Raw genomic sequence first — 12,607 nt, 5'->3', positions numbered from 1 at the left:
GGAGAGGAAAGGGTGCGCCCCCCCCCCCCCCCACACACACACACACTTAGTGGTAGTAGCACCATTAGTAATGAATAGATGAGTCGTGAGCAGCTTATCCTCTCAAGTTCATCGAATATTGCCCTTCCTCTTTTAAAGCATCCTCCTTTTGTATTCTTCACAACTTCCCCCTGTATCACATTGTGTCTCGTTCTTCTTGTGTGTGTGTGTGTGTGTGTGTGTGTGTGTGTGTGTGTGTGTGTGTGTGTGTGTGTGTGTGTGTTCCTCCTGTCGAATTTGAGACTCATCTTTGCGGTCGTTTGGGTGACCTGAGCCGGGCCACATTCTGACATAATGATGTGTTTGAGGAAAGTCAGAAATGTCCTTATAGGGCGTCTCTTGTGGGGAGCTGCCGTTTTGGCGCTGCGTTATGCCATGGGCAAAATAATCGACTCGTTCAAGTCCCCGGCAAGTGATTTGTCTCGAAATACCTCGATACATGCCTGTCACTAGTGACGGTGCACCTATTTAATTTATTTATTTATTTATTTTTTGCATTTGCGTGGAGGAACTGTCACATGTTTCTTTGCATTTTTTTTTTTTCCCCGAGGCAGAGGCTAGGAAATGATTTCCAGTTTTCCGGAATGCTGGACCTGAGGCTCCTGATTGATTTCAGAGGCGTGCCTCACAGTCTTAGAAAAGTACAATGTCATCCAAAGGAAATGAATCCGACTTCTTTCTCCTGTCAAGCTTGATGTCCTCATCGATCTGAAACGACTCGAAAACCTCATTCGCATCGAGTAATAATCAATGAGTCTGAATTGTGGCATAAAATCAGCTGGGCCCTTCGTAACAAAACAAATGCCCCCCTTTTTTTTTTTTTTTTTTTTTTTTAAATGCACGTGGAATCTTTGACGGCGATCAACTGACACTCGCCGTTTCATATTTAAGCTCACGAATGCGAAAAAATAGATGGGGCGAATTGTCGGCTGGCCTGGCCCTCTTGAAGGGCGTTGAAATAAACACAGAAATGCAAGGACGCCCGGGTCGTTAATAACCCTTCGTGAACATAACAGACCTTCCCGCAGACTGGCAGAATTAGTCCATACGGTGACAGGGATTTAGATGGACATAAAAAAAAACCCTTCCAGATAAGACCTGGTTTCCATGCGGGAGTGTTTATTTGCAGCGTTGCAGCAAGAGAATACTAGCGAGCCGCATGAGCTATTTGGAATTTGAAGTACCCAAATGTCTAAAAAACTCTTAGTTGGACTTTGCTGCCAGCGCTTTCTGGATTTAAATGCAGCCGCCGTCCCAGCAGCAAAAGCTGCACACGCAGTTTATTTTTAATGGCGGTCCATCTCGGTAATAATATTCTTGGAGTTCAAAAAGCAAACTTGGCTGTGTTGCGTTGCGCAGTTTTCTAGGAAAATGTGGCCACGTTCCACGCCCCGCCAAGTCGGGATGCTTCTATTGTTCTGTTGTTGAGAGGAGCAAGTCAACGTCAGTGCCTGGAGGATAAAAACTGCACATGTTTTGAACTTTTCTTTTCCAAAACTGCCTTTGGCTTTGACTCAGGACTCCAAAAGTGATCAATTTTTACAATTGGCCAATTACTTGTGTTGCTGTATGCATGAACTACCATGAAAGTTGCTTGACAAAGAAATCAGTTTTTTTTCCAACTGCCAGCAACTTTAACAGCAATTTGGAGTCCATTTTGTTTACGGGTAGATTTTATTATTTTTTTTTTTTTTTGGGGGGTGTGTTTCTTTAGTAGGGAAACCATGCCATGAAGATTTGCGTTTTTTTTTTTTTTTTTTTTTGCATTCTACGACTTTTATAGTACAGGGGCACATGTCCAAATAAAATGTTGAATATTTAATGGCTGCGTTTCATTTCCAATGGCGTGCCACTGGTTGCCAATAGTTGTTTCAGTGTCACGTTTGTTTTGCATAAGTTGAGCATGTGCTTTGCAATCGAGCGTTATCACGAACGTTTGAACCCATACAACTTTCCACACTTCAATTTCTGTGCAATTAAAGTGAAAGATGGCAAGCGGTAATTTCAAAAACAGACATATAATGCAGCCCGGCGGCCAATCTTCTCCTCCCCAACACACCCCAAGGGTGATGTGGAGCTTTTGGATGTGCACAGCTGTTTGGCAGATAAATCCACAAACCGTCCCCCCCGCCTCTTCATCCTCCAAACAGCAAGCTCAGACCCTCCCCCACCCCTTGCCCCCCTCTCATTCCCAGAAGCCCTAGCAAAAGCTGCGATGGAGGAGGCCCCCGCGCTGGGCCACTTCCTGTGGAGAGCAGGAAGCCATTTGACATGGGGATTAAGACGACACAGAGAAACGGCGCAAACAGCTCGTAGCGATGAAGAGGAGCAGCAGCTCGCTAACCCAAGTTACCAGAGCTTCATTGCTTCATCTGTTTGTCTGCTTACGTTTCACTCTCTCACGGTCACAAATCTGCCCGGAGACACTTCATATTACCCACAAAGGGTCTTTGGTTTTATTGCTCTTTAGAGTTAAAAAAAAAAAAACTGCTCGAGGGCAAAGGGAAAATTCCACGCTTATTATTAAAATAAATGTCAAAACATTTTTTTTTTTTTTTTTAAATCTGATAGTGTTCAAACTTGGTGGACAGAGATGGACGATAGTGGCCTCATAACCGGTTCATTTTTTTGGTGCCGATTGATCGTCACCTCAACAGATGAAGTCGATGTTAACTCGCAACAAGGTTGAAAGTATTTTCAAGAAACTGCATCAAGTCACAGCAGAAGTGAAAGGTCTTGATGGGAGCTTTTCGGATCTTCCATTATTTTAACAACGCACCCTTGTATGATGACTTCATGATTCAAAAAACTTTTTGGGGGCATAGGTATTATTCTAAATGAAAAGGTGCTTTCGAAAGGGCCCTCCACTCACTTTTCAAAGCCTTGTGGAGCTCACACATGTCAAATGTGACATGCAGAAACACTGCCATGGAATATGAGAGTGAAAAAGAAATTTCATATCCAAATCATTAAATGTATCCGTTCAAATACTCAACAGGCACCGGAGCAAAACAATGCGGCGGCTTTTGGGCGTGGCCCGAGGTGCGTGATGTCACAGGAAAATCTTTTCCTCGCTTTTCAAAAGGAAAATATTGACATTGAAATTTGACAACTGGAAAAATATACATGAAGCCGAAGAAATGTTTTTCTTTCTCTCGAAAAAAAAGGTTGTTTGTCTTCAGCGCTTTATCGAGCTTTACTTTTTCCGTAATTATGTTATCAATGTCACGTCTGACAGCACGATGGCAAAAAATATGGAGAGGTAGACGTGAATTAGGGGGATGAAATGCAACCAGTGGTAAAGGTCGTCCGCCCTGCGATGCTGAGTCAGCGTAACAGAACCACTCCGCAGTCGACCAACAGATGTTTGATGTTCAGCGCTTGAGTTCCTCATGCCTCTGACCTCTCGAACCTTCCAAAAGCGATACGGCCCGGCTGGCTGGCCGGCGGGCTCGGTGTCGCCCTGTCACGTTTATTTTCAGTCGCTCTCTCCTGACACGCCGGCGCAAGGTGATAAAAGCGGGGCAAGCTGCCCACAGTGGCGTCGTGACATAACACTTGAGGGTATTATATGGAACTTCTTCCCCCCACCTGAAAAGAGGATCCAAATCAGGGGTGACGGGGTGAGAATGGGGAGGCCACGGGGCTGTCTCGGGGTCACTTAGCTGTCGTGCGTGTGGGAGTGGTCGTAAGTTATTTATTTACATTCTCCTCCCCAACGCAGAGTGGCCGTGTCAGATGCGGCTGACGAGATGAAGAGCCTTATCCTGGAGAAGAACAAGATGGCCCTGGAGGAAGAACCTGAAATTCTGGTCAAAGGTGAGTCAGGCTCATAAAATAAACACCGTCGTTGGCACTCATCTCTTCCTACTCAGATGCTACGCACAATCATCTACTGTACTGCATGTGTCAGCATGGAGTGATGGGCTTGTCCTGGTTTTTGAAACAAATCATGCCCGACACATTTTGATCTAAATAGTATTGTTCAAGGATTCACTTTAGTCAAACGCCTTGTCTGTAAACTGAGAGCGCCTTGCTTCAATTTAAAGCGTTTATATAGCACTTTGCACATATGGAGCCGTTTAAGCAGCCTGATACATTAAACGCGGTCAACGGATCCCCACGTGGCCACAAAGTGAACCTGAAGACAACTAAAACTGTGTGGGGCGGTCATCTGCCTCGATCAGATCGATTTGCATGTGCTTGTAGATACATTTTATGTGTACAGTTAAAACAAAATAAGGTTTTAGCTCAACATCATTTCGCCAGCAGTGTACTTAGTTAGCTAGTCATTGGGTTACTTGGGTAGTTGGTTAGGTATGTGTGTGGTTAGCTAGTAAGCTAGCTCATTGATTAGTTGCCTGGTTATTTGAGTAGTGAGTTAGCAAGTTACGTGGTTTGGTGGATAGTTATTTATTAGGTGTCTTGTTAGGTATTTAACTAATCAGTTATTCCAGTCGTTGGTTACTTAGCAGCATCGCTAGGTATTTATTTGTGAAGCTTGTTAGTTTTTTTAATGAACTGATACAATAGCTGGATAGTTATTTAGTTATTAATATAGTTTGTTGATTAACTAATATTATCTGTGAAGTTTGGTCATTGGTAATTAGTTAGCTATTTGGTACCTTGATAGGTTTACATAAATTCCAACAGTCACCCACATAGCTCACATTTGTTTTTGCCGTGTATCTGCGTTCCAGTGTGTGCTATATTAGTTTAAATTGTGACAGGTTAAAGTAATCAAACAAGTCAAATTACAACAAACGGCATGAGTCAGCCGTCTTGATGCTGCCCTGAAAGGTTCAAGTCCTGTCCTCGTAAATAAGCACTGTCGAAAACTTCCTACTGCTTCGTCACCCGGCAGCCGGCCCGTGCAGCTACGGGCCACATGCGGTCAGCGCCTGCTCGCGTGGGCCCAGTGTAAGGACGGCCGTCGACGTCACAACAGTCGTTTTGCCTTGCCCATGTCGTGCTTTTGAGGACTGAGCTCATAGGATATTTTGGGTTGTTATTATTTTTTTTTCTATCCAAGCCAGTACTTGGATAACTTGCATCCTGTTTGGCGTAATGGTGGCTGTCATGTTGCCTTGCTCTGACAGTTACCATGCGACACGGTAGTAAAAACAACTGCAGCTCTAAACCCAATGAACCTAAATATGAACCATACTTACTCTTAAGGCCAGCACATGTCAATGTCAAGTACTGTACATGTTTTTTCAACCGGTTGGTGTTCAAAGAAATATGGTAAAAGGCCTTGTGGGTATGTGTAAACATTGACCCCGGCCATCTTAAATAGGCCATAGTGACAGAAAGAGATTGCTTTATTGACATACCTCTGTTGCTTTACAGTTCAAATAAACTGGCGCGATGGCACTCCCACTCACGCTCCATTAATCGCTCATCTGCGGGCCCTTTTTTGGTACACTCATTAAGTGTAGTGCAAAACAGATGTTTTTCCAAATTTCTTAGTAAATAATATATGAAGATTCATGACTATTAAATGGGGTAAAAACAAAACATATGTTTCGTTTTATATGAGTTTAAAACACGTTTCAGCTCATGCAGTGTATTTTTTGGGTGCAAGAGATGCAGCACAGCAGTACAAAAGGGGTCAATTGCATAAAGATGGTGTTGAAGTTGACACATATTCACAATTTTTCACATAAAGAGTAAAGAAAAGTGGACCTAACTCTGAGCCCTGCGGCACCCTTGTGAACAGATGTCTGTGGATACACCATCATATCTAATGCGATGCAACCCACTACTCTGATAAAAAAAACAACCGACACGTTCTTCTGAGAGCCCAGAGCTCAGAAATGGCTTGAAGTTGAGTCAGGGGGTGGGTAATTGTTGGTGACAGTAATAATTATTGGCAAGTCTGGTGGCACACTTGTATAACATTGCAATTGCAGAGTAACAATAAAAAAACTGAAAGACGCCCGGCGAAATACACTACAGTTGTCAACTAACAAATTTCGAGGGGACAGTGCTGTTCAATAATTGCAAATGGCAAACGAGAAGTAAAAATCGATGCGCGGAGAGGGATTGCGTGCTCTCGTTCAGCTTGAGGGGGTAGGGATGTTCGAGCTGGGTTGAAAGGTCACAAATGAAACAAATTAAGGGTGAGCCGCGGTCCCCAGGAGGAGGCATTAGCAGGACTTAGATGGGATCCAGATGGGGGGAGCGTGGAGCAAGTTTATGGGGTCCCGAAAGCCCTCCTCCTTCCCCTCCTTATGCTGCTCATCTGTTTTGTGAGTGACAGGAAGCTTAAGTGCGACATGCCATGCCTGACAGAGGCGTCGACGTGTCTTCGGCGTGCGCTTCTCCCCGTGTCTCGCACCCGCTCGGCTTGTCTGCATTCTTGATGTGCGGCAAATTCAAACCCTTTTAGTTTAATGCTGTGGCGTTGAATAGCTTGAAGCAGGACTATTTTGGTCTCCTTTTGATGACCCTCTATAAAGATCATATAGAGAGATTCTTAAATAGGAAACAGCCTGAGAGCACCCCTTCGTCTCACTCCACGTGCTTAATTATTTTGGCCCGATGGTGTCACAGTGCCTGGGAAAACCACGTCGGCTGAGCAGAGGTGGGACCGCACGGAAACATGTAAAAGTGGAGTCCTTGGGAGTAAACAGGCTGACAGGTGGCACGCAGCTCACTAACCGCAGAGGAAGCCGTGATGCTCCGATGGCGTCATTGCCAGATTCGCGGCCTAATTGACGCTTTGAAGGCACACTCCAACATGCGTGCACAGGGCTTTTGATGAGAGTAGACCCGCTGCCAATGTCGCAGACATGGGTTCAATATTTTAGTCACATATTTATATTTCCCCAAATACTTGCCGGGAGCCTTTGACGTAACAGTTGGCACGAGGCCTCTGTGAGTACGTTTGTAATAATAAATAATTAACGTTGCTATTTTCATTGATTATTTAGATACTTAGAAATTGATCACTGCAGTTAGTTAGTTAGTTATTTGGTTACCTATGTATTGAGTAACTTCCATTTTTTTAATTAGCATTATTAAATTTTTTTTGTGTAAGTTTCATAGGTATTTAGTTCATTAGTTAGCAAGCTTGCTTGTTAGGTATCTGATTACAGTATTTAGTTTTCTGTGTTGGTTGATAGCAAGCAAGTTGGTAATTTGGGTTACTGGTTATCAAGCTAAATCGTTGTTTGTGTAGCGTGTTAGTTAACCTGTAAACATCTAATTGGTAAGTCAGCTAGTTATTTAGTTATTTGTGTAGTTTGGAAGTTAACTAGTAAATGAGCTCGATAATTTACTTAGCTTGTTAGCTAATTTGTTAGCTAATTAGTACTAGCTAGTATTAGCTAGTTAAACCGTTTTTTTGGTTAGCTAGTTAGTTTGTGTCGGGTTAAATTATTTGGATTAGTGTTTATTTGTTCCCAAGCTGCTGTTTTGATTCGTAGCTAGAATCCAAATAGCCTTAGTGGTTACTCTTTTAGATCCAAATGCATCTATGAATTCAGACAAATTGTCTTTTTTTTTTCCCCCTCTGGCCATTATCCGAAATCTACATGTTTGCCATTACAGCAGCAAGGCACTGTTGTAGGAAAGAAAGGAAAGTTGTATATTGTATCGGTGGACAAATAAAATAAAAAACTGCATTTTCAATTGTTTTAAATGGGACTTTTTTTTTTTTGGGTCACCAGCAAACAATGGCATTCCTTGCATAGCTTTGCCATTTTTAGACAGAGCTGATCAGAGATGACAAATGAGTTTTTGAAAAAACAAACATCGTCTGGCCTGTGTTCATTTAGCAAAGCCAAAATGTCTTGGTTTGAAATTCTTCTGCGTGACAACTTGTCACTTTTATCCATTCACTGTTCCTTCACCGACACTACAGTATCTCTCTGCTTTCTCCTTTCTCTTACTCCGCAGCTGTAATTAAGCCGGCTGGATAGCAGGCTTTAATGGCTCTACCATTAACTGGCTATATCTGTATTCCCCCTAGCATTTACCTCGACAGGTCCATCCCATACAGAAACTTTGGGGACAATTACAGACCTCTGGGGTTATTCTAAGTAAAACATATTATGCAGTGATGTTTTTGTAGCTGCAGGACAAGGCTACCTGTTGGCCGGAACATTCGGGGGGGGATGGTGGGGGCCAGAGCTTTTCTTGGAAATTCTCTGATAACATGGCTGCCAGAATGTGGTGTAAAGTCAAATAAGAACAATGTTTTGGTCTTGGCCCAAAGTAAATGAGTGGCCATTAGCATCCAGCAGAGCGCAGACCTCCACCAAGGCCCAAACATAATAATTTAGAATAAGCACCATTAAAATTCATGTGTATTGTTGTGCATTATTCACATTATTTACAGGTTTATGCTATTTTGCTTACTCTTCACATGATATGGTTATCTCGCAATGTTGCAGTGAGTGAAAATCCTCGGTCATGTGTTATCTGCCGTCAACTGCCCAGGAAGCTATCCAATTACACTGTATTGATCCAAAACATTATTCATTCACTTCAAATAATGTATCTTAGTTCATCGATTGGTGACTGACAGAATAATGGGCCTGCCACTAGCATTTGAGATATTCTCTATAATGGTACGTTGGTCATCTATGTTACTAGTAGAGTATCATTTGTGCTTTTTTTTTTTTTTCGTCTTGGGGAAGGTTGGCTGCTGCGCGAGGTGCGAAGCAACTGGATAAAGCAAAGGCGCTTCTGGTTCGTGCTAAACCAGGACTCGCTGGACTACTACAGTGGTCCGGAAAAGGGAGCCCGCAGACTGGGAACGTTGGTGCTCACCAGCCTCTGCTCAGTCATCTGGCCAGACAAGCAGACATTCAAGGAGACGGGTGAGAGTCGCGCACACACACACACACACACACACACACACACACGACTACAGAGCAAGGCTGACACATGGCCGACTCACGCATGACATCTCTGTCGTCGTTTCATGTCTGCAGTGTTCATATCCCTCACGGCATTTTGTGATATGGACTCTTTCAGAGATTCCGAGTTGAATGTTTTGCATGTTTTCAGATGTATGTGATGTCTTGTGGTTCCCCTTTGTGCTTCCACACGCACTGTAATTGTGAGTATATTTGGGAAGTCCCAGCGCTGCTCAGTCCAAAATGTGGTCGAAAGTTTGTTTAGAATCTTCTCAGCCATCACTCAGGCATCTCGGTTCCTTCTCTGAATGAAACGAAACACTTTTTAGGATACCAGGAAACCAGGCTGGATGAGACGATTGTCAATATTTTGGGATTTTACTACTCAGCCTCCCCGTCCAGCAGCAAATATTTTGGACTACCTCATTGTGCATTATGGGGAATTTTCTTGGCGGGAGTGCGGCTTTCTCCTGGCGTCGTAATGACTTCCATTTAGCTACTATAAAACATTTTGCTCCTTATTCTAGAATTGAAAATTGTAGCGTACTTCCTCCTTGTATTTTATTTTATTTTTTTTTTGCTTCTTTATAATTTAGTTCCTGTTCAGTACTCCTCATTAACCCTTTCATGCACCCTGTAACTTGGTAACATAAGATGTCCAAAGCAGTAACCGCTATCCCCGAAAGGGTTGATTAGGTTTTCATTGCAACACTGACCTTTTAGGGAAGAAAATAAATAACCTGCTCAAACCTGATCATAGAACCAGTTGGGTTCTGAATTGAATTTCCAACAATCAAATCATAAACTGTGCCGCAGAAACCATCTCTAGTTCCTCTTTGGGTATTCTCCAGCAGGTTGACTGTACAGTTGGTACGCAGCTGACAATGCAAGTGTTCTTCTAGACTCACTTCCTGTGGGATTGCACAAGTGCCTTTTTTGGCATCCTTCAAGCGAATGTGAAAAGTGTCCGTCGCGCCAAGCTGTTAAACCTCATCATTTTGGGGTGTTAGGAGATCAAGACAGGAGGACACGGTGCCAAGTCACGTAGCAGGAAGGCCCGATAAGAGCGCCGCAGCTCTGGCAGCTCAGAGTTGCTCATACAAGAAACTCTGGTTTTCGACAAAGTAGACTTTGGAACCCTTTGTGACCCAGTTCCGCTGTTTGATTTGGCGTGGTCTAATTCCAAGAGTGGCGATTGATCATCAGTGATATAATGTGATGTTTCCGCGTTGTACTTCAAGGCTACTGGAGCATTACGGTGTACGGGCGCAAGCACTGCTACAGGCTGTACACCAAGCACTTCAACGAGGCCGTGCACTGGGCCTGCGCCATCCAGAAAATTATCGACACCAAAGCGCCCGTGGAGACTCCCACCCAACTCCTGATCCAGGATATAGAGGTAAGGTCAAAAAAAACTTGCGCTACCAAACACAAACAGCCAGCGGGCTACAGGTTATTCCAGCCCCCGAGCCCCCACCCCCCGTGCTCGATTGCTATGGAAACCACACAAAGGGCCCGAAGTCCAAAGTTTGATGATGTCATCGTATTTCCCTGGAGCTGAAACGGCGAGGCAGAACTTGGAGATAAAAGTGATTGTTTGGGGCTGCTGAGTCACCGCGCGTGAACAAACAAGACTGAAGTGGGCTGATGAAGGCTATTTTTAGAAGCGGGGTTGCTAGAGAGAACAGCTCACTGGAATCTCGTGGAGCAGGCGGTCACCTCGTCTCGTCTCAGGCCGGTCCAACATTCTGCTCACTTTGGCCTCCCGTTTGAGTCATCTAACGGCGAGGGTGTCTCACCTCAAAGTGCTTAATCTGTCCGGTGGCTTGACCAGGTGGAGCTCGCACCCCCATTTCCATGTCTTTTTAGAATTTAAAAAAAAAAAAGTTGATTTGACACCGATAAAAATGAGTCACGACATAATGACCCATGGGAAAATGTGTGTCCCGCTGCTCGAGGACACCTCCGCGACACCACTAATGACTCACTTTTGAATTCCTCCTCCTCACAATCGCTTGAGTCGTTTCACCTTTGGATGCTCTCGAAATTAGGAAGCGAGCCTGTTCTGTTTGAGCAGGATCGATCATGTATCTTCTAAAGCGTCTTCCAATATCGACGCCAGTTTAGTTTAATCGCTTGTTTGTTTGTTAGCTGGACAGATTAGGCTCAAGCTATGTGCGGATCTGGGTATTGATTAACATTGTCAGATTGTGTGTATTTTCCTCTGCAAATAATTGCGCGAAACCACGTGACAGATGATGGCCATTGGCAGGAAGTGACATTCATTCCATTAGATCGCTGCGGAGAAGGTGAAAAGCAACAATGCATTTTATTTAAAATGTAAACAAGTGGCGGGTGTACTATTAATATTCCTGTGATATGGTTATGCCACCATCATCTATATAGCTTTTATTACCATGACAACCGAGGGTAAAGCTCGGGCTGGAATGCTATCAATGCTTTTACTCTGCAGCGTGATTCTGTAAAGAGCCGTGCTTCAAAATGGTGGCTCTTTAGCCACTCTAGCTATCAAGTCGCGGGTAGATAAACTCTGTGTAGGTGCTCTTTTGTAAATGACCCAAACTTTTACATCACAGCAAACAACAGAAGGACACATTTTTGGGAAATATGCAGCTCACAAAAGACTTTCTTGGTTGGGTAATTTCACAAGTGATGCCTCGGCGGGCTGTCCTGAGACCCACATGTTAGTTTTCCATTATATGTCCCCCTCATTGGAAGAGAGCTGCATCAACTGTCCGCCATTCTCTTCTTTAAACACGCCTTTTGTTTGCTCTGAGCCAACATGCTTGGTATGGTTTGGATAATTAGTCTAAATTATGGGCATGTTTATGTGACAGGCATGTCATGCCTCATCTGACACCAGCAAGGCTATTGTCAAAGCAGAATTCAACTGGAGTCTTGAGAGAAATTGCGCAATTGTTACGTTCAAAGCGTCCGTGCCCTTCAGACAGACAAGGCTGCGTGCACGAAACACCGCGGAGGAATGTGTCAACTCGGGCCCCAGTAAATAAGCTCATCTGGAAGCCAGCCACCGAGAAGGTGGCTGCAGGCTTGAGAGGCTGTGGAAAAGTCCTGAGAGCGGCAGTGGCGGCGTTACTAATAAGCAACAGGTGCCGGGCTGTATAGCGTGCGAGCCATCTGTTGCCACTGGAAGGCGTCCGGGCGCTTGGGCCACGGAAGACCGAAACACGTTGACCTGGCTGACTCGGGCGGATAAAATATAACATGTCTATCGTGCTGCGGCCGTTTGCCGGGTCGTCACTTGACCTCGCCGGCGCTTTGAAGGTTGCCAGAGTCGCGGTCCAATCTGCCCCAGACGCACTCAATCACCCGCTGGCCCAGATCGGCTGCACGCTCGGGGGAGCAATATGAACTTTCTCCGCAACTTTTGTTTCGCCCGTTGTCCTTCAGGAGAACAAGTTCAACCCTGAGGTGGTGGAGCACATCTACCAGCACAATCCCATCCTGAAGTACACCCATGGGCCCCTCTATGCCCCGCTGCTGCCCTTCCCCTACGGCAGCCTGGAGCACACATGTAAGCCTTTTTCCACATACACGTCATGATTTCAATGTAGTGTTGCATTTTCCGAGAATTCTCTTTGTATATCTACACATCTCTTTTGCTTTTTTGGTGGCACTTAAGAGAAGGTTAAAAAAAAAAAAAACTGTTGGTAAACACA

At 44.4% G+C, this 12,607-nt stretch overlaps 1 protein-coding gene across 1 annotated transcript in view; it reads left to right on the top strand.

Annotated features, from left to right (window-relative positions):
- plekhh3 (pleckstrin homology, MyTH4 and FERM domain containing H3) overlaps positions 1-12,607 on the top strand; it is a 34,006-nt gene that overhangs the window by 10,965 nt on the left and 10,434 nt on the right. The window contains exons 3-6 of the mRNA XM_019875722.1: positions 3,764-3,858; positions 8,685-8,867; positions 10,148-10,305; positions 12,339-12,462. Of these exons, the coding sequence (XP_019731281.1) occupies positions 3,764-3,858; positions 8,685-8,867; positions 10,148-10,305; positions 12,339-12,462 (560 nt within the window). The remainder of the gene's footprint in view (positions 1-3,763; positions 3,859-8,684; positions 8,868-10,147; positions 10,306-12,338; positions 12,463-12,607) is intronic.

Source organism: Hippocampus comes, unplaced genomic scaffold (assembly GCF_001891065.2).
Source record: "Hippocampus comes isolate QL1 unplaced genomic scaffold, H_comes_QL1_v1.1 scaffold93, whole genome shotgun sequence".
NCBI lineage: Eukaryota > Metazoa > Chordata > Actinopteri > Syngnathiformes > Syngnathidae > Hippocampus > Hippocampus comes.
Note: the sequence above shows the minus strand (reverse complement) of the source record. Positions and strands in the feature narration are given on the sequence as shown.